This window comes from Cololabis saira, chromosome 9 (genome assembly GCF_033807715.1).
Source record: "Cololabis saira isolate AMF1-May2022 chromosome 9, fColSai1.1, whole genome shotgun sequence".
NCBI classification, from domain to species: Eukaryota; Metazoa; Chordata; class Actinopteri; order Beloniformes; family Belonidae; genus Cololabis; species Cololabis saira.
The window spans coordinates 15,613,777-15,636,044 of NC_084595.1; the positions used below are offsets into that span (position 1 = coordinate 15,613,777).

General features: G+C 40.9%; 1 protein-coding gene across 5 annotated transcripts in view; it reads right to left on the minus strand.

Moving 5' to 3' along the window:
- The window catches only part of ksr2 (kinase suppressor of ras 2), a 163,030-nt gene that overhangs the window by 28,862 nt on the left and 111,900 nt on the right, over window positions 1–22,268 (minus strand). For 3 of the 5 annotated variants that reach the window (XM_061730539.1, XM_061730541.1, XM_061730537.1), the window contains 8 exons: window positions 19,021–19,090; window positions 17,848–17,931; window positions 17,661–17,746; window positions 16,193–16,213; window positions 15,813–15,922; window positions 9,168–9,336; window positions 8,148–8,189; window positions 5,853–5,922 (listed from right to left, as the gene is read on the minus strand). In XM_061730539.1, coding sequence (XP_061586523.1) covers window positions 5,853–5,922; window positions 8,148–8,189; window positions 9,168–9,336; window positions 15,813–15,922; window positions 16,193–16,213; window positions 17,661–17,746; window positions 17,848–17,931; window positions 19,021–19,090 — 652 coding nt within the window. The remainder of the gene's footprint in view (window positions 1–5,852; window positions 5,923–8,147; window positions 8,190–9,167; window positions 9,337–15,812; window positions 15,923–16,192; window positions 16,214–17,660; window positions 17,747–17,847; window positions 17,932–19,020; window positions 19,091–22,268) is intronic. The other 2 variants (XM_061730538.1, XM_061730540.1) reach the window with 2 other exon arrangements.

Genomic DNA, 22,268 nt, shown 5'->3' on the forward strand with positions numbered 1-22,268 from the left:
TCTGACACCAAGCGTGGTAGAAGGCGAGGGAATTAAATATTATCTTAGGGGCTACTTTTTGTGCACCGGAGCATAATGCAATAAATATGCAGCAAAGACGGAATTGATCTCAGCTGCGTGGCACGCTGCTCGCTCTGTGAGGGTAACCTTTTCACTCTGCTGTCAGCGCGTCACCGAAGACCAGCCATCTCACTGGGGCTGAATCCCTTTGCACACCTAAAGTTTTGTTATTTCGACCGGATGCAGGCTATTACTTTTGCTGTACTGCGATCTTAATAAATGGCTTATGTCACAGAATATTTAGGTTTGGGCATTCCTAACTTTCAAAATGTTTAAATAAGAAGGGCTTTATTTTTATGCAGTGGTTCAAAATATACACAATCAGGCTGAAGCAGGGGTTTTTTATACTGCTATGAGCCACACGTGGCAAAAGGACACTGACACTAAAACTATCTATCAGCTTGTGAACGGGGTGGAGTGCTATAAAAAGCCTTTTCTAACCTTTATTTCTTGTTTTCATTTTTTAATGAACATAACTGAATTTGCACCTTGAGGTCCTATTGATTTTGACCCCAGCATGAAGATTGTCACCGACCTGCACAATGGGTTCAAGCAACACGACTCAAATGCACCCACTTCCCTTGTTCCCCCAGTCCACCCGAGTCCACATATCTGGCTGTATAACAGTGTGTAACCTCTAACAACCTCCGTGTGCAAAGCAGCCACGGATGGTGGGCAACGGCCACAGGTGAAGCAGCTTATAAAATAATGTGATTCCTGCGGTGCCAAGGGTCCCTACCAACGTTTCAATCTCTGCTCTAATGAGGGAATCCTGCAGGGCGTCGAGGTCTGAAATACGCCCTCATTAACCCAGGGATGAGACCATTAAGGCCAGAAAAATGTCTCAGCTGTCACTGCAAAAGCATGCAAATGCGTGGCCAAGTAGGGACAATAGCATTAATAAAACCAGAATAATGGGGTTTTATAACTTAGCTCATGTATTAACATAAGTCAGAAGAGAAGCGCGTGGGAAAAGGGATAAATGATGAAAGAGTGGAATCCAGAGCCAGAGAAATGAGTGGGATTCGGTGACACAAGCGTTGGCGCTAAGTTATTTCATGTCTAATTGAATGATTTCTAAACATTTAGCTGCATAGAACTGCTTCAATCAAGAGTTGACAAAAAGGTATTACCTGAGCTTTAAAAGAGTGAAAGTAAATGACTTGATGCTTGACTGATCACAGGAGGGAAAGCAGAGGGAGCTATGGAAACAGTTGTGCTTCTTAAACTTCAGTATGCTGCATTTCTTGCAAAAGAACATTTAGTGTGACAGTTTCTGTGATGAACAATATTATAACCACTAATTTATTACTGCAGGCTAATCACTCCTAACTGAAAGTTGGACATACTGTCCGGAGCGTCGTACCAGTAGAGAGTTTTGTTACACACGAACTGTCTGAATAGCTTTAAAGCAGCTTCGAGGGAATTCCCCAGGCTGTGAAATCTCATCAGGAAAAAGCAGCATATGCTGTTAAAGAAGGTGACAACACATACAGGACAGTCGTTGCCAAACACATATTTTTCTAATTTTCTCTTGAAATGAAGAAAGGTTTTAAAGTTTTGGCTCTTGGTGTGACTGGTTCACACCTTCAGAACTGATTTAGGTCTTTATATCTACAATGATAGCCATCAAATGTTGTTGTTCTTCAAAATGAGAGCACTGATGCAAAACACTTGACTCTTTGTCCACTCATCTAAACTAATTATTAAAACGTTGATGTAGATTTCAGGCCGTGTTGAACATTGTGTCATCTTACACTGTTGACTTTTCCTTTTTGTTGTCCTTTTTGATCAGCAAATATCTTCTTAAAAGCAGATTAAACAACATAAATGGTGAGGAACTTTAGGACCTGCACCTCACCGAATGCCACTTCTATCCTGGGGAAAGGGGTAAAGGTGGTGAAGAGCTAAAAACACGTGGGTGGAAATGCAACGCAGCAGCTGATCACAGGAAGGAAAAAACAGATGCTTCTTCTTGATGAAGCTTCATGCAGCAGGATGTTGTAAATATCAGAAATATGTAGCTATACCTAGTGATCTGTTGGAGCAGCAGCACCAGATAAAGTGACACAAAAATACTAAAAAAGCTGCTCCAGAAAGCTGGCCCGCTGCTGGGGAGCCCTGTCCCGACCAGCCATACATTCACTTCTCAGAAATCGGTACTTGTTCTCTGATTGGATGCATCTTCATCAATGGCTTTTATAAACAGTTTCTTCTGCATCCTTGGTGCTGCCAGATGCCCGCTAAAAGCAGTATTCAGAGGAACCCAACCAATTCTCGGAGGAAGAATGCTTCACAAGCCTCTCACCACTATCCCCCCCACCCTTTATACGACATAGTAGTTAGTTAGGCAGTCAATTTAAACAGCGGGAGGCTTCAACAATTCAGTTTGTCTTCAAATGCTGCTCAAGCTGCAGCTCACTATAGTGACCCTAACCCTAACCCCAACCCTAACCATACCTGTCAAGTCTCCCGTTTTGCTCCGGAAACTACCGTATTTTACCTGTCTTTCTTACCCGTATTAGTATTTTCCGTATTAGTATTTTCCCGTAAATTTCCCGTTTCATAATATAATACTTTTTAAAAAACATTCCTTTACCTGCTCCTAACGGAAATTGTCCCCTGCTGTAGCCTGGGTGGCAGTTCTCGCGAGGTTAGTATAAGCAACAACAGGAGGAAACTCGGAACAACAAATCAGAAGAATGTGTGTAAATATCTCTAAAAATGGGAAACCGAAGTTACTTTCCTAAAGAGGAGCAGGACAGGACTCAGTTACGAGTTCTGAAAGATTCTTAACTGCGATTTTAGAGTCTCTCATGGGGGAAAGACCGATGTCCGTCAGTAGCATCAGCGCGGCTGGAGGCACAAAAAACATGTGTCATCACTCATGAAGGCCAGAGAGCCACATGAGTGAAAATGACAAATAAAAAGAAAATGTAAATGTTTCACTTGAAGCCAATCAATGTGTATGAAAACTGAAAATATTTACAATAAATAAATGTGCTTTAAAGGAGCATGAGGCTCCTTTTAAGAAATGAGACTCATTAGCTCCACCCTTGCCAACAGCGAAGCCGGCACGGGAGAACGGGGAGAACGTGCATGCAGCGTCATGTGACGTCACATCCGCAGGACAGCGCGGGAAATTCGGCCCCACAATTGCAGCACATTTTGCAGCACACAGCCTGTTCAAGGCAACGGAGAGATACACTAGAGGGCTCATTCTTTTTGGTTTGGAACGCTTCATCTGACATTATTACTAGAAAACTTAAAAAGTATACGGATTTTTTTCATAAATCCTGCCTCGATCCTGCCTCATGCTCCTTTAATTCACTTTTGTGTTTTCATTTAGGCTCTATTATAGGAATTACATACACAGGAATGTCCACAGCAATTCAGTGTCAACAAAGGTCGGCTGATCAGATTCTGACCACATGATGGTAGTTTGTAAGTGGTTGACAGGTAGTTATTTTAGATTTCTTGTAAAACTGTCTTGAAATGTAATACTGGACCTCGGTTGGGCAGGTGGGACCGTGGGTGGTGGAAAATTTGCCTTATTTTAAAATCCAAAACTTGACAGGTATGACTCCAACCCTCACCCCAACCCTAGCCGGCTGTGCTAAGTTTGAGCAAATTAACTTTTTTTTTTTTTAAATATTTTTTATCCCGGTTTTTTCCCATTTTTACCACCCCGTGCTCCTACCTAAGCTACAGTACTGGGCATTGCCATCCTCTAACCAACCCCGGGAGGGCCCTGCACTGAGCTCAGGTCTCCTCCTTAACCTGAGGAGTGAGCAGGCCGCATATTTTCACCAGACAGGGTGGGGTTTCTCTGGCCGGACGTAGCGCGTGGAAGGATCACGTTATTCCGGCTGGATCCTCCCCACCCATCTGGCGCCCCGGTTGGCCAGAGGGGGCATGTATAGCCCAGGACTGTGTGCATGTTTTTGTGAGGGCAGCTCACATTAGCTACCCAAGGGAACACGGGGAGAACATGCAAATAGTTAGAGAAATAACAGGAATAATCGTTCAGTTGCGGCTACAAGCACCAGAATTGTCACACATACTCCTTAGGGGTTGCTCTTTTGATAAAACCATTGTGCCAAAAAAAAAAAAAGATGGCGTCCTTTTTTCAAGATGGCCGCCATCGAATATACAGTAATATTGCATTTCGCAATAAAATCCAATAGGGTTGTCCTATTGGAATGATCTTGGTGTCAAATCATAACCTTTTCACTATGTAGAATCTAAATGGGGTTGGTTTTTTTGGGGTTTTTTCTGGTTTATTTTCGGGTGTGTTTCGAGTTTATTTTAGGGTTTTTTCGGGTTTATTTTCGGGTGTGTTTCAGGTTTATTATCGGGTGTGTTTCGGGGTTTTTTCGGGTTTATTTTCGGGTGTGTTTCGGGTTTTTTCGGGTTTATTTTCGGGTGTGTTTCGGGTTTTTTCGGGTTTATTTTCGGGTTTATTTTCGGGGTTTTTCGGGTTTATTTACGGGTGTGTTTCGGGTTTATTTTCGGGTGCGTTTCGGGTTTTTTCGGGTTTATTTTCGGGTGTGTTTCGGGTTTATTTTCGGGTGCGTTTCGGGTTTTTTCGGGTTTATTTTCTGGTGTGTTTCAGGTTTTTTCGGGTTTATTTTCGGGTGTGTTTCGGGTTTTTTCGGGTTTATTTTCGGGTGTGTTTCGGGTTTTTTCGGGTTGGACCCATGGACTTACACTTTGGCTTCCTTGTACCATATATCAGTCCCAGAATCCTAATATTCTGCAAAATTTGAGTTTTTTTTGTGTGTGTTTTTTTCTGGCACAATGGTTTTATCAAAAGAGCAACCCCTAAGGAGTATGTGTGACAATTTTGGTGCTTGTAGCCGCAACTGAACGATTCACCTGTTTTCTGCCTGTTATTTCTCTAACTAAAACTCCCAAATTAACTTTAGCCCTTTCCTGTTAAATAGGTTAAGGTGGCGGGAAATAATCGTTGGTAATTATATTGATAAACTGTATGTAGCACTGAACGACAGTTGCGTCAAACACATGCAGAGCCTACTGTAAAGTATCTTTTTTATTTGTAAACTTATATTTAGTTCCAATTTTTAAATTGGAACAAAATATATTCTCTCATTTTTCATCACAAAGCTCACAGATGCTGTAGCACGATAGTATTAGTATTTTGAACGGACCAGATTTTTAAACGTTAATGTAAATTGAGTCGTATAAGCAACATTTTTGTAATTCTCTCCAGTCAAAATGCTGAATCATTGGACTCCTTTTGGTTTATTGATTGTGTTTATTGAGCGAAGCGTATAAGCAACATGTTGGTCGGTAGCATTATTTACTGTTGATAAATGAGTAGGTTTGTGTTTCATCGCAGCTGACCGTCTGCCTATAAGTGGAGGTTCTGTTCTCATGTGTCTTGTGATAGATTGAGATGCTAATCAAATTAATATCTGGGTCGAAAGGCATCTCATCACTTATCATCTTCTTCCGGATGTTTTCCGATGACCACTGGCCTCCTCAAACAGTCAGTGAGGATGCACTTGGCATCGGAAGTGTAGCGTGAGCTAAAGGCCCCGCTAACATTAGCCTGTGAGTAATCGCCATGCTGGCCCTTGCACTGAAATTGTCACCCAAATATCTGTGCTCCAATAAGTTTGGCTTGGCCTCTGACCATCAGACACAAAGAGAAGGAGGGAAGACGGTGGAAGAGAGACGGACATAAAGCAGAGCAAGACCAACAGGAAGAGGGAAGAAATGAATTAAAGTCCCAAGTACTTTAATTCTGTAATATTGTTTCAACTCACCCCGGTTCAGAGAGAACAGGATGCAGAATAACTTGGGGTGCTCTGCTGGGAGGTACCTCGGGAGTGACATCTGGAGACATTAAAATGACAACATATCAGACAAAAAGTGCAAAACATTGCATTGCTAACAGGCTGAAGTGTAAAAAAGTCAAATTAATCAATCCACAGGCCTTATCTTATTGATAGGGAGAGTTTCTATGGACTCATGTCTTCTACTCTTGGGCCGGACAACAAATGAGTTCACCAGGATCATAATTACAACCTTTGTTGAAGGACATTCAAACGTATGCCTCTTTCTCCAGCGGATGCTTCAGAGAGCCGGACTTCAGGTGCGTAAATGAGAGTAGCGTCATGTGCTGCATCGTCTGGTACAGCGACTGTGAAATGTTTGTTGCAGCAGGTGGAGACTGTCCACGTAGTTAGACTAACTACCACCTTTATTCATGCAGATGTTTAAAAACCCATTATCAAGCCAGACATAAAAAGATGTCTGGCATATGTTGTTTAGTGATGAAAGAACATGGCTTCTCACTATGTATGTTAGGATATATAATAGTGTTGAAATAGGATCCTAAACTATAAACTGTTTGGATCAAATCCTCAAGGCACAGCAGGATTTATAATGTCCCTTGTTTTTCTTCTTAAACTTGCTTTATATATTAAGTGAAAGAGAAGAAATCTGCTTTAAAAGCTTGAATACGCTCAGCTGACATGAGGAATAAGCTGCTGCTGCTGGCCCCCTGCTCCTGCTGTGTCTTTTCACATTACCAGGATCTGGGCAAGAACTAGACCACCGGATTGGAAAGTATTATACCTGCTGTACAAGAGGAAGTAACTGCAGTACAGGAGGAAACAGTTTTAGTTTTCAATGAGGTAAAAAAAAAAAAAAAAAAAGGTCCAGCAAGGTCAATATAAATCCACGTGTCAGTCAGGTGTGTGTTAAGGCGCCTTCATTAGGGGCGGGTACCACGCAGCTGTTGGGACTTCATCAGTCAGCAGCACTTTAGGGACGTCTTCAGCGTGTGAGGACCTGAGCCTGTACATTTATGGGAGGAGCCACATGGTTCTGGTCGGGTTTACAACACCTCCTCGTCACTGTGATAAATAAACTGATCTAACTTTGTGCTAAACTTTGATTTAAACATCAAACCTTAGCTTATGTAACTATTTAAATCTGGGTTCAGTGAGCGAAAAAAAAAACAAATTCCCTGTCTGGCATGTTCACACTTGGCCAATAAAGGTTATTCTATTCTACTCTATTCTTATTCGGCTTTGTCAGCTTCGAACCAAAAGGGTGGAGAAATATTAACATGTTTTTTTTGTTGTTTTTTTTGTTTTGTTTTTAAACATCTCAAAATTGTTACTGCAGTGGAAAAGAGTTAAGATGACTGGCCACACTTTGGAAGTTCAAATCTTTTACAGGTAAAATGGAGTGAGTTCAGCGTTTGCAGGATTTGCTGTCATGAATGCCACCTACACTGACACGCTGCCACGAACTGTGACAGAGAGTGCAAGCTGCCAAAAATGCTCCTTTTGTAGCACACTAGACGCTGGCATCATCATCAGCTAGATGACAGCTAGAACCTGTATTTGTTTTTTAGTCTACAGTCTGCATGAATGTTTGCATGGATTTACTCCAAGAACCTGTAAGCCAGAAGGACCGGAAGCTCTCAATGTCCAACCCAAACCATTCATATACACTAGGTACTGACTGTGATGCTTCTGATGGAAATACAGGTTTGGTTTGGGGGTTTTTTCAGGGCATTACTTATTTATGTGTTTGAGTTCTCGTTGTGCCTACGTAAAAGACAATTGAGTATTATTTTGACAACAATACATAACATTCAGAGACTGGCTTTGAGCCTATCGTTGGACAGATTTCAAAGGTAGCTGATGTAATTCGTCTAACAACACACAATAGTACGTGTGTCTATTATACCGACATCCTGTTTTATTCTCTCTGCTGCACAGTATCTTTATGCGTTTTGAAAAACCCTGCTTCACCACCTCACTCTTTTTCCTCACACCACTCCAGGTTGCCTTGGGTGTAATAAGCTGCCAAATGAGCAAATACTGTGTGGAACCAGAGTGGACAAAAGCATCAAGCCTGGGCATTGACAAATCATTAGGAAGCCCAGATGAGACAAGCAGGAGTGGGTGTAGGGGCTGAGAGTGCTCAAGCAAGCCAAGGTGAGGGAGTAAAATTCACCACTGACATCAAAACAGTCTTCCTTTTACTTATTTTTGCATGGCTGCACTGAAGAATGGGGAAAAGACCAGCTTTGAGCTACTCACCGGGAAAGATGAACTGTTGTTTGTATTTGAAATAACTGGAAGCTGTGGAAGAAGACAACAGATTAGCCGCATGCCTGTTTTATAATTTGATTACTTACAATAAAATGAGGTCATGTAAAGAATATGTAACACACTTTTTTTTGCTGGGCATCTAGATCAACATCCTGCAAAGTGTTTACAGCGATAACGTGAGTAAAAACAGCCTTTTAGCTGCATGTCATAGCTCAGAAAAAAGGTCAAAAATCCTATTTTCCAAGCAAACTTTGCTCCTCAGAAAGGCCGTGATCCAGTTGTTAATTACTTCTGCCATCCACTATGTCAATAATGATACTGTTAAAGTCAAGAGACGCTCAATTAAGATAGTGAATATGATCTATAACACTGTTACCAACTGTTAGCATCTTAGCTTGCAAACATTAAAAGCTTCATTTTTGTTTTTTGTCTGCAGGTTTTATGATCACACTTTCATTGTCTACCATGCATCTTTTCCCCCAAATTGGACTTTAGCTCACTTGGGTGTGTTTTATTTTCTTCTTCTTTTTTTCTATTCATTTGAGAAGAAGTGTATAGCACTGGGTAATAGATTTTCCTTTTTTCATCTTGTGATCATAGGGGATCGCAATGCGCAATATGCAGAACATCTGAAGTGATAAATTAAATTATGTGATGTGACAAACAAGGTATTTGGTTTTTTTTCTAAAGTAATAAACCATCTGGATACTTCTTGAATTCAACAAATTAGGGAATTGTTACCTTATCTCCTATTACGTACTACTAGCTGCATTGTATGAGGTTTCAAAAAGTCTATTTCTGCTCTCAGCCTTTAATAAAAAACATAGCCTCTCTACTTGAAGTGAAATGAAGTTAAAAGTGTACAGGAGAAGAAAAACACCTCAGTCAAATTTTCCTGATGTGTCTATAGTCGATTGCAGTATATTGAGCCTTCTAGGTGGTGATGAGAAGGACCAAGTTCCCTAAACCGTGGTATTCCAGACAAATGAGAACTGATTTCATTCATACCTGTCAAGTTGAACTGTTTCTGTTGCCGTGCTGACTGTGGGGAGGGATGCAGTGGTGACGGAGGGGTGGCACTGCTGGGCAACGGAGGAGCTGGGGAGGACGGGGTGGAGGAAGTGGTGGATGAGGGATTACTGCTGGAGTCTGGTTGGTATGGAGCAGGGATGTGGTCCTGAGGAGAAAAGGAAAGAAAGAGAAAAGAGTCAGCATTTTCTTCACTCAGATTCAGCACAGATTCTGAATGCCGTTTTAGCCTTTTATGGGCAGACCTATTCTTTACTTTTGACTTCTTTCAAATCTACCTCAACATTTCTAGTTTGTATTTTCTACCTTGAACGCAGAACTTGCCTTTAAATAATTAAAAAGAAGTGTGAAAAGCATTGTGCTACATGAGCAATTAGCTACAGTATATGCTGGCTTTACTTTTCTGGGATGGATCCTCAACATCCTCAGAATGATGCTCTAACATCCAAGAAAATGAGGCAAACTCAAACCATGGTTTTATTATATTTTCCAAGTGTCTAAGCTTGTGATTTAGATGTTCATTCAAATTAATAGTCAACTCATTGTGCAGAGACACACGCAAGAGACTAGACCAGGTGGAGAGCTTTTCATTGCTTTGAGGCTATCAAATTGAGCTTTACTGGGGGCTTTGGGGCATTTCTAGCTCCTTGGTTGATTACAGACAGCCCTAAAATGTCGTAAAATGTCTTGTAGTAAAAGTACAGGCCACTGAGAGCTTTAGTTGTCCCGCTCAAGGCAACATTGGATAATATCTTCAGTTGAAGATCTCACAATGCTCAAATTTGCATAGCGGCTCCTGATGGGATTCCAACTGCAATTCCAAGTAGCTAAATATAATTTAATAAGTATGATTAAAATTTGGTTGAATAATTTATATTCAACTGATGTCATTTTCTTGGTGTTAACAGTAAAATAATTTTTTCATTAAGCCTCTCCCGACTTTGCAGATGCTGCTGAAATGCACTTTAATAATTACACACGTCTTAAATTTGCATTCAAAAGACAAACAGACGGCAAAAGTTGGGTGAAAAACCTGAACATTTCTTCTAATGAGCAGTCAAGTGTTAAGTCTCAGACGACTAGGCAGCCTTGAATGCAACATCAGTTAGAGGTTTCAGCCTGCAATCCAATAATAACAAAACTGACAAAAAGACAGACGGCAAACTTTTCAGTTTGATGGATTATGTTCTTCAACCAGGTTTCTACTCTCTGCTCGTTGGTTTTCAATATGCGCATGAATGCGTGGGAGGAAATCAATGCTCGCTGGTAGGTAGGAGATCAATCAGCAGATGTAAGGAATGCTTTTAAAAACAGATGAGTGAAAGCACATTGCAATGAGTGAACAATGGCTTCTCAACACTGGTGCATCATTCTTTGTTTTAATATTTTTGACTAATTATATGAAATAATCTTCTGCATCAGTCGCCGAAAAGAACTTTCACGAACAATATGGAAAGAAAAGCACCATAGTAATTAAGTGTCATTTATTTATAAAGCACCTTTCACAGACGCTTGTCACAAAGTGCTTTACAATAATTACAGTAATCATTTTTGTAGTTACATAAATGATAAAGCTACAAAAAAAAGGGTTTTTTGATTTTTCCCTGACATCCTCTGAACAATTCACCTTTGTCACAAACATCTAAATGTTCTATTGAAGTTTGATTAAAACATAGAATTACCTGTTATGCACTGGCGCAAAACCACTAGACAATAAAATAAAACAATTTTTTGCATCAGTATGTTTGGAAATTAACACATTTTTAAATGCAGTTATAAAACAAGGTTATATTGCTAGTCACAATTGATGCACAAGGAAGTATTTCTCATAATATTATTATAATATGACAGTTTTAAATCATATAAATGTGAAAATAATCAATACTTTTAGGCCTGGTTGTGTTCTTGATTGCCGTTTAGAAACACAAATATTGGTGGAACTGCTGCCTGTGTTTTCCTCCATGATTACAGGTTACCAACCACATCAACCAGAAGTATATTGAGATGTAAACAAGCCCTCCTGTACTGAGGGAAGATGACTCAGGAAATGGTCGCAGCACGGACTTAGGCAAAGTAAAAGAATGAACCTGAAATGAAGCGAAAACCGTATCATCCCTACCATAATCATCAGGAGTCAAGGAAACCCCAGTCCTTCCAACTCAAACCCTTAACCATCCTGAAGCCTCTTAAAGATTTAGGCCAACCCGTTGAAACTTGCTTGAAACTTGAAACTCAAGTTTTACGACTAATGCTTGAGAATGTGAAGACGTCAGTAAGACAGAATTTTGAGCCATTTTTAGCTCTGAAGTGTCGGCTTGTTTTCCACACCAGCGCATCTTTCTCTAGTTTCCTTTTCAAGCATTACCATTAATGGTGACATGTCTCCGTTCTTCTTCAAACACTCTTTGACCGAGAGACCCGTCTTTTCGAGTTGTAGTAAATGAGCAGCTTTCACTAACAGTTATTTCCTTTGTAGAAAGAATTCAGTGTTCATTGTTCCATGAATTACAGCATCCTGTCCTGGTTCTGGCTCGACAGAACAGACTCAAACCACGATAGTGCCACCAATACACCCTCAATGTTCCTTAAATATTGCACCGGTGGCATCCGGACTCTTTGGAGGTTATTTGCAGAATCGAAAACCAGAACCAAGAACTCATATTCTGAGTACGTGTGAACTAGGGGTGTAACGATACACTAAACCCGTGATTCCCAACCCCCGGTCCCCGGACCGGTACCGGTCCGTAGAGCCGTTACTACCGGGCCGTGGAATGGCTTGTGTTCCGATCATAATTAGGGCTGCAATGATTCGCCGACGTTGTCGACAAAAAAGCGATAATCAAAATTGTCACCAGACGTTTTTTTCCCAATGGAGTGAGGCATCTCACTTCACTTCACCTCATACAATCTCTGCCGAGAGCAGCGCTGCACGACAGGGTCTCAGCAGCTTTTCTTTTTTTTGCGTGTCAGCGCAGTTGCGGGTAACAAAACTTGGCACTGGGGGTTCTAGGATTTTTCTGAAACAGGGGCCATTATGGGGCCAAATGTAACCTTCAGGGGCCAACAGTATTAAGCCCCTTTCACATAGAGGGCGCAAAGCGGGACCGCCGCCGGCTTTCCCATTCATTGTGTATGTGCTACCGCAGCGCAAGAGTGGACCGCTCTGCTGGCGAGCTTGGCGGCGCGCGAGAGGCCACATGCCACGGGCGTTTCACCTGCCTGCGTCTGAATTGAACATTTTTTAATTTCATCGCGCTGTGAGGGCATCTCGGTGCGACCAATAGGAGAGAAGGTGGTTGTCATCCTGCTGAGGACCCACTCCAAAACAGGCTGTCAAACTGCTCCCTGTTCAATCTGAAGTAGACCTGGTCATCATGGAGCTGTAGCTCCAACGAGCCTGGATTCCCCCGAATCTTCTCAAGTCTTCTCATGAGGATTTCATGGACCCTCCTTGCTGCTGCTGCTGCTCGTCTCCTCCTCAGAAGAACTAAAGCCAGCATCCCCCCTGAAATAAAAACGGTCCAAATCATCCCCCCCTGAAATAAAAACGGTCAGAATCATCCCCCCCCTGAAATAAAAACGGTCCAAATCATCCCCCCCCGAAATAAAAACAGTCCAAATCATCCCCCCTGAAATAAAAACGGTCCAAATCATCCCCCCCTGAAATAAAAACGGTCAGAATCATCCCCCTGAAATAAAAACGGTCCAAATCATCCCCCCCCTGAAATAAAAACGGTCCAAATCATCCCCCCTGAAATAAAAACGGTCAGAATCATCCCCCCCCTGAAATAAAAACGGTCCAAATCATCCCCCCCCGAAATAAAAACGGTCAGAATCATCCCCCCTGAAATAAAAAAAGTCCAAATCATCCCCCCTGTAAAACTGCCATCCCTCCTTTCCATCCCTTATGTCATTTCATCAATGAATGTGGTTTTACTGCTATTTCAACATTTAGAGTCATCACCAGAAAAATAACTTATTTGACAATTTTCACCTGTTTCAAGTCAATTTTCACTTGAAATAAGTAGGAAAATCTGCCAGTGGAACAAGATTTATCTTCTCATTACAAGCAAAAAAATCTCAGATTTTTCTACTTATTTCAAGTGAAAATCTTTGAAAAAAAATTGTTGTTTTTTATTTACTTTTTGTATGAACAGCAGCAAAGTTGAATAAAATATCTATTTTTCATTGAAGTACCCATCTTTCTCGTGTTTATTATCATTTGCCACATAATTAAAGCAACCTCATACTAAATTTAAGAAAACAATTTTTGCATTTTTTTGTCATATAATTTCATCCAAAACTTGTATAAATCGAAATGTGTTTCTTTGAGTGGCAGCCCTGTCATGGCTTGGCGGACAATAAGTTCTGGTACCCGACCGGACTGAACGGCGCCATGCACAGGTGCTGTGTGCAGGTTAGGTACAGTCAGCTGCAGAGATGAGCGGACCTCAGCAAACCTCCATGAGCCGTTTCTTTACTGGTTGTTCGAGTAAAAGAAATGGTGATGAACAAGTGGAAAATCCTACCAAAAAGAAAAGCAAAAGCTTTAATCGCAAGTACGACATTATGTATATAAAATACGGATTTGTTGCAACGGGCGATTTGGAGGCGCCAAACCCACTATGTATTTTATGTGGAGAAACGCTCGCCAAAGAAGCAATGGATTTTTTCGAAAGGAAAAAACGTGAGTTACATTTGCAGAAGCAAGTTTTAAAGGCCACAACATCAGCTAACGTCGCTGATGATAGCCTGCATTTTAAAATGCATAGTTTTTTTCTAAAATGTTTATTAAAATTGACATAAATTGTCAACCGGTCCCTGAGCTTTTTGTTTATACTTCTGCTGGTCCTTGGCTCAAAAAAGGTTGGGAACCCCTGCACTAAACTCACGATACGGTACGATACACGGTATTGAGGTCACGATAACGATACGATATTATAGCAGTATTTTTTTAACAACCTTGAATGAGGAACATATGACTGGAAAAATTGTCTTTTATTTGAAAGACACAAAATACAAAACAATGCTGTGCGTTTGCCCTATTGTTACAGTTTGTAATGCTTTATAACTGTTTTAAAGAGAAAGCCAGACCAACCATTTTCCACAAACTGAACTAAAAGTAAATGTCAGGTTTGCATTATGCATCTTCAGTTTCATACAAGTACAAATATTTTGCCACAAACTGAATAGTTTCTCTCATGTATGATTTGACTTTTTTCTTTTTCAGAAATTTAACAACTAAAATTAAATAAATAAATAAAAGTAAATAAATACATACAATTTTACATCATAAAAAGGACTGATTCATGCTCACCTTATAAGTGTAAGAGGAGATTTATTTTTGTTGAGAAGGTTAGTTTGGTAATTCAGGGTTCATTATTTTATAAATATATTCTTTATATTCTGTAAATCAGGGACTATAATTACACTAGTCATTTAATCTGTAGTTGTTATTATGTTTTAGATTGGGCGGAGTGATACAGCACTAGGTGCTGTGTTTATGTTCTAAAATCCTACACTGTTGAGCGGACATTGAAGTACACTGGAACTCACGCAGAAGTTGTCCCGTGTTTATCCTACTCACGACCCGAAAAAGGTTTAATTTAATAAGGTAAGGCGTAACTCTACACCAGACTTACACAAGTAAAGGTTCAGACCTCAAAACGAGACCGCAAAACGGGACTAGTTTCTTCTGAGCGGAGTAAGATTTTGGTCTGCGGGTCGAGGCGCGATCGCGGTCAGATGCGCGTTACTAGTCAACACAATAGATTAATATTAATAACCCATAACTCGCGATACACTTTGTCACCTCCACGACACGTTTCGTGACGTTTTTGTATCGCAAAATTTCGTGGCACGATATATTGTTACACCCCTAGTGTGAACACGGCTAGTAATCCTCCAGAGCACTGATCTCAATCAGGGGGGTCACCTGATCGCACTTGATGTTTTATGATTCTTTCTGCTGGTCTTTCTGCAGATTTCCACTCGTGCAAAAATGGCAGATATGGTAAATATCTGTGTAACATTCACAGACAAACTAAATGTTTTGGATTCTACAGTGTTGACATGTAAAAGAGTGCTTCCTTTCACACCCGATTGTTACCAAGAGATTCCCAAACTTTTACCACTGACACAGCACATGCAATATTGAATTTACAGCTACGACTTCCACTGCAGCATAAAACTGAATAAACTTGTAAAACACTCGACTACAACAGAATGATCCATTTAAAATCATTTAAATGAAATCTGGTGTTCTTTCTACCAGGTTTTATTAAAAATACACACCCGAAAGTTGTGGAGTAGTGTCAGTTTTCCTCTGAAGTTGATATCCAAATATTCTTTCCAAACATTCACATCTTTTCACAGACTGAAACTAAACATTTGCCTTTTTTAAACTGAGCGAAAACTGTGAGGATGGATGGGTGCAAAATATTCCGTGTACAAAAACAAATCCATCTGTGCAAACATCAGCGTCGCTGAAGACATTTTTACACTGTCGTACTGTTTCCTCATCTCCCGGGAAATACACAGTGACTCATAATCAGCTCCCAAAAAGATCAATAATAGGACAGGTTGCACACATATTCCAATCCAGGGTTTATTTTTCATGCTTACCTTGTTGATTTTGTTCGTTTTGGGGAGCGTCTGACTGATGTGCAGGTCTGTGTACCTGAGCGGGTTGTTGATATCACATGGCACTGATTCGGTCCGTACCAGACGAGCTACTGCAGGAAAAAAAAACAGAAAGGAAAAAAATAGAACAATGAAAATAAAGTACTGAGATGAACTGAAAAACAATCCTTGCACATTCGCTTGAGGAAAATTAGGCAGGCACTGCCTCTAATGTGAAAGTTGTACAAACTGTCCTTTGTGGAACGCCGTCCGTTTGTTATCACACACAGACACGATGAAAAAAAGGTTCCCTTCAACAAACTATGCCATTAGCAAACTGTCACGTAACGCCGACAAAAAGAACTCTAATTAGTGCTCTTTACCTTGAGTCGTTCCTTGGTGGTCTTATTTGGAGGGGGGAGGACGAGGGAGGACGGGGGGGGCGGAGAGAGGACAAAAGAATCTTAATTTTAAAGCAGATAATGGAAATGTTTTCAGTGCTGTCAGTATCAATATGAATAGTGTGTGATGAAATCACATTTGGCAAGCGTAAGTGGCTTAATTAATCAGCGGGTAACCTTCTATCTGCCTAAACCAGCAGAGATTGTTTCATTTCTACAAATGGAGATGAGAAGAAAAAACAAAAAAACTATTTTCCTCAATAGCTCAGACAAGTTCAAATTAATTAAGATATAGAGGCGGCACCGAAATAGGTCTATTAGTACGGAGCCGTGCCGCTGTAAGTTTCTCTGAGAGCAAATGTATTACATTTATACAAGTTTCTCGAGAACTTGTAGAAATCATTAAGCGTTAGTATGTCTTCGCAGACATAAAAGATGCTGAAGCAATGCGGAGCAATCAGCGCCCTACACCATCACGGCTCCTGAACTGTGCACTGAAAACAAAGTTGGATGTTCTACCTTTTATTTATGCTGGAAACAAGTTCCTTGGGTTGTGTTCCACGTAAATGACCTCTTGATGAACCGAACTCTGGTTAAAACTGTCCCTTATTCGATGAGGAGCAGGCCGGTGTGGCCAGTAAGAGCCATTTCCCCGGGGAAAGTTTTAGAAATGACCAGCGGTTTGGAAAGTTCGAGGACTTTGCAAGTGAAGAGCTAAAAGATGTTTCCAGCTTGATTGATAAAATAGTATCTACATTATTTTCTTTTTCTCAGCTTACTTCTGCCAAATCTGCCTCAAAACCTTCACAACCAGATTTGACATCTTAACAAGCCACATTTTAGCCTATAAACATTTACAGACAACTGGCACGGCACATTCTTTCCCACAGTCAGATCGACTGGCTTTAGCTCCCTAACAAACGCATCATGCAAGAAAGCCCGCTCGGGAATTACTAGGGAGACGTTTTTGCCATGTTACCAGAAGGCACGATTCTTTTCTTCAGCCTGAGAAAGAAGGTGGATAGACACACATGGGCAAACAAGCCTGGGGGGACACGGTAAGGTAAAGATGCATCCATGCAAACTGAGAATGATTCAATGTGCATGAAAAAATATTGTTTACCCTGGGGCTTTACAGTAGGAGTCATCTTCATAAAATTAAAGAAATAAGTAAAAAGGACTTGAGATGTCACAGATTCTGAGCCCTGTAATCGTTTACTGGCTATGCAGTGTGGATGGATGGATGGATGGATGGATGGATGGATGGATGGATGGATGGATGGATGGATGGATGGATGGATGGATGGATGGATGGATGGATGGATGGATGGATGGATGGATGGATGGATGGATGGATGGATGGATGGATGGATGGATGGATGGATGGATGGATGGATGGATGAAACTACATGTGCACAACTTTGGTTAAAGGAAACCTTTTAAAAAGTACCTTTGAAGGATTCTCGTCCACCTCGCTGTATGATCAGTAAATGGCAAGGCGGGGCTTCTTTGGTGCATTTGTTGTGGCACTTCAGCCTGCGTTTAAATAGAAACAGACAATAAGATTGGTTTTTATTTTCAAGAAGAAATGACAAAAATATCTGCGGCAGGAGCTGCAATCTCAGTCTGATACCTACTTGCAATTTTTACACTTTAGTCCAAACAACATTCCCTTTCCACATACTGTGCATGTCTGGGACATCCAGTACTTTGTGGAAAACCTGCATGTAAAGAAAGACAGAATGAGGAAGAAAATCATCACTTTTATCTTGTTGCACATCTCTAGGACAGGTAAGAGCTGTTACTTTGGGCCTTTTACCTCCCTCAACACAATTCTGACAAACAGTTTTTGTACAGTACATCACTCTCCCTGCACAGCTTCTCTTTAAGGATAACAGACACCTAAAGAAGCCATGCCCCCTGCAAGTGTGTACCATTCTCATCCTCCTCACCTCCTGATATAACTTGGGCCCATTTCATTTTCGATCTTCCAGTAATCCAGTGTGAATAAATATCTTGCAAAGAGGCCACGGGGTCTGCATCAATACAACAGCCCGTCTGGTTTGAAGAGGCCAACACCGCATCTCCTCAAACAAACAAATCCACTGTGTGCTCCACAGCTTTAACCGATTCCCTGCCCAGACAGCCTGCAGTGTGGGCATGTTTGTAACTACTGGCAGTATTTGCTGATGCAAAGCATGGATGCCAGCAATGTGGACGACTGGCTGATGGCTGTTGACTAATGCAGTCCGACAGACTCCAAATCTCTTTATTAAGCTCCACCTTTGCTCAAATGAGAGTCACAACTCACTCCATCCAATTCCACTTGACAGATTTTTTAGTGAACCGTCAATTATGACTGATCATTACACAGTGAGGGCAGATTCTCAATGAAGAATTCATCATTCAGGGCAGATGGAGGCCTACGCAAATGTGTTTATCTTAATCCAACAATCAAGGGCACAACGTCCATACAAGCAAAGCGGCATCGAGGAGATTGTTGGATGAAGAAAATACTTTTTAAAAACAGCTTAATATGTTACATTTTGTCCAAGTATGATGAAGATGAAAGCATATTTTTCCCCCTTGCTGACTTTTAACAAGCATGACAACTCACAGGCTGAAAACTGGTGTTTTACATTTGCTTTTAATCACTTGAAGGAAATTTGGTGAGAAAGAAAAACAGGCAAAGACACAAAGAAAACACAGTTGTGTAAGACGTCATTTGTAATTAGACCGGTGTTCTACCAAAGCCAGACAACAGGAGCACACTCACACACCTCAACCGGAGCTTTTTCCCTCAGACTCACCTGTGTTTTATTGAATTTCCCAGATCTCTGCGGGGAATCTGTGGGGACCAGCGAGGCACTGAAAGTGTGTCTAGTGACAAAGAGGGAGGAGAGAGGTCACATTGTTATGGTTTGATTTCTCCAGTTAGAAAACTAACGTCATGTATGGCTTTTCGGGTTAAAGACGGATTCTTATAGCAACATGATGGTGTCAAATTTAATGTTCTTTTTAGCCGACCCACTGTCAACTCATTACTGTAAATTAGATATCAATAAGTTAAGAGGGTAATTAAGTGGATAGGTTCCTAACTATTGCTGGGTTGATTGGTTAGCACACATAAACAAACAGTACACAACATGGTGGGAACGCCACTCTGCAATATCAGTTGTACTATTCAAAATTACTCACCACAACTACATAGTTTCTTAGTTAAAAAGAAAATCAGAAATTTGTGAAGCACAAGCAGAAATTGACTACTGATACAAGACATGCTGAGCTGTCTTGGATGATGGTGGAGGATCGACTAGCATGCAGCCTGATTCTTTTTTTAAAGAATATCTGTATATTACGCAAACCTGGCTTCTTGTTTATGCAACTTCTGCCAACAAATAATAGACACAGCTATGAAACCAGAATGGCCCTAGGTAATCACTTTTCTCTGCCTATGCCCAGAACCAATGCTTTGAAAAAAACAGTAATGTATAGAGCAGTCACACACTGGAACCATCTCCCCCCATGTATAGTTGCAATAAACAAGATGTCAAGTTTTAAAAGGAGACTGAAGCAGGCTGTAGTTCAGAAGGAAGTTATGATCTCTCCGAGGTATATATTGTGATTTGTAGTGCAAATTGTATGTATATTATAAATTAATAGTAAATATATTCTAAATTTCTGTAGGCTATGAGTATATATATGGTTTAGAAGTATGAGTATATTATAATGTATGAGTATATTATGATATGTAATATATGTTTATACTTATATATATATATATATATATATATATATATATATATATATATATAGTATATATATATATATATATATACTTCTATGATGTGGATGGTTGGTTACTTAATCTTTTATTTTGGTTCAATTTATTATTTCAGGAATTATAGTGAAGTTTTTCACCCTTTTTGAGTTAGATTATTGTCATCTTTATTGTTATGTTATTATACTATTATTATATTATCATCTTTTATATTATCTTTTGTATGTCTATGTGTGGACCCCAGGAAGAATAGTCTTCCCATGGCGAAGACTAATGGGGATCCCTTTTAAATAAACAAATAAACAAATAAATAAACATACATGAACTAGACAGGACAGTATCAGACTGCTGGAACCGGACGTCACAATGGCAGACGTCCAAGTAAGGCAACCATGAAGAGTCCGGACATGATACACACCTAATGGTTGAAGCAACTAACTGCACTTCATGAAGGCTACTAATAGAAATTAATCAGTTGCCGGCAGTTGGGACCCATCCAGCATAGCTAGCCCGAGGCTGCACCGTCCTCATCATGATGGACCCCGGCCAGGAGACGGTTAAGCCCATTCAACTACCAGCCAATGACGTGCTCTTTCTACACCAGGGAAGTGACTGGGACGAGTCGGCACAAGGCTCTGCACATGAGCGCAGAAAGCCTACGAAGGTCTACATGTGAATTCACACAAGTGGATACTGGAATTCTTGGAGGTGAACAGTACAATTTCAACAGGAGACAGTGGGTCCATCACGTGCAGGTGAGGCTGTGTCATGGTTTTAGGGTTTTCTATTCTTCTTGTGCTTTTCTTGGGTTTCCTGTTTTTGTTAAGCTAGTTTGTTACGTAATGTGTTGAGTTCTAGTTTGAATTCCCTTGATATCTCTCTCCTGAGTTTCCAGACCTGCATCTCGACATCCCCGTGTCCCTATATATTGTCTTGTCTTTCTCTTGGAATAGAATAGAATAGAATAGAATAGAATAGAATAGAATAGAATAGAATAAAATAGAATAGAATAGAATAGACTAGTATAGAAAGCTTTTATTATCATTATACTGGTACAATGAGATTAGGCAGCAGCTCCGTAAAAGTGCACACATGCAAAGACTGTGTAAACAACAAAATGAGAAATAGGAAACATAATTATATATACACTATGAAAATGAGTGAATGAGAGAATAATGATGCACATGAATGAGTGGAAGAATATTGCACTTGAATGGATGGAAGAGTATTGCACATGAATGAGTAAAGAATTTTGCACATAATGGATGAAGAATATTGCACAGTATGAGGTAGCTTATTGGTTCAGAAAGTTCACAGCTTTGGGGAAGAAGCTGTCCCTGAGTCTGTTTTTTCGGGTCCGTATGGACCTGAAGCGTCTCCCAGAGGGCAACAGATCAAAGAAGTGGAAACCGGGGTGGGTGTTGTCCTTTAAAATGTTCCTTGCTTTGTTGAGGCAGCGGGAGCTGTAGATGTCAGACAGGGAGGGCAGAGAGGGCAGAGGGCAGCCCATGATCTTCTGTGCTGTGTTTGCCACCCTCTGCAGCCTCTTCCTGTCTGCTTCCTGCAGCTGGAGTGCCACACTGTCACGGCATGGGTCAGCAGGCTCTGGATGGTGGACCGGTAGAAGGTAGAAGGCCACCAGCAGTTGTGTGTTCAGGTGCTCCTTCCTGAGCACCGTCAGGAAGTGTAGCTGCTGCTGAGCCTTCTGGACCAGTGCAGTGGTGTTGACAGACCAGGAGAGGTCTGCAGTGATGTGGACGCCGAGGAACGTGAAGGACTGCACTTGCTCCACACGTTCACCGTTGATGTACAGCGGGGCGGGGGCGGCTCTGTTCCCCCCTGATACGTCTTCCAGACGTCTCACATGTCCCAGAATGAGTGAGACATCGACTCACTGATGCCCCTCTCCAGGCTATACATAGGCGACATCAGAATGTCATTCGGGCTGGGAAAATGCATTTCTAAGAGGGTCAACTTAATGACCACAACTCAGGAAGTTAAAATATCAGGAGAGAGCAAATGTCAGATGTTTAGTACAGGTACAAATACTTTGGGATCATGCAAGCAATATCAAAACAAAGAATGTCATTGCAATGTATGGTTGGAGGCTGGGGATGATAATTTTGTGTCAAAGCCAACATCCAGGATGAAACATCAAGTATATTGAAATAGAGAGTATTTAGAGAGTTGGAGCAAAAACAATTTTGGAATCAGAAGTCCATGTACTGTATCACCAACGGACTAAAAACAGCGGCTGACATTGAGGATTACTATGGG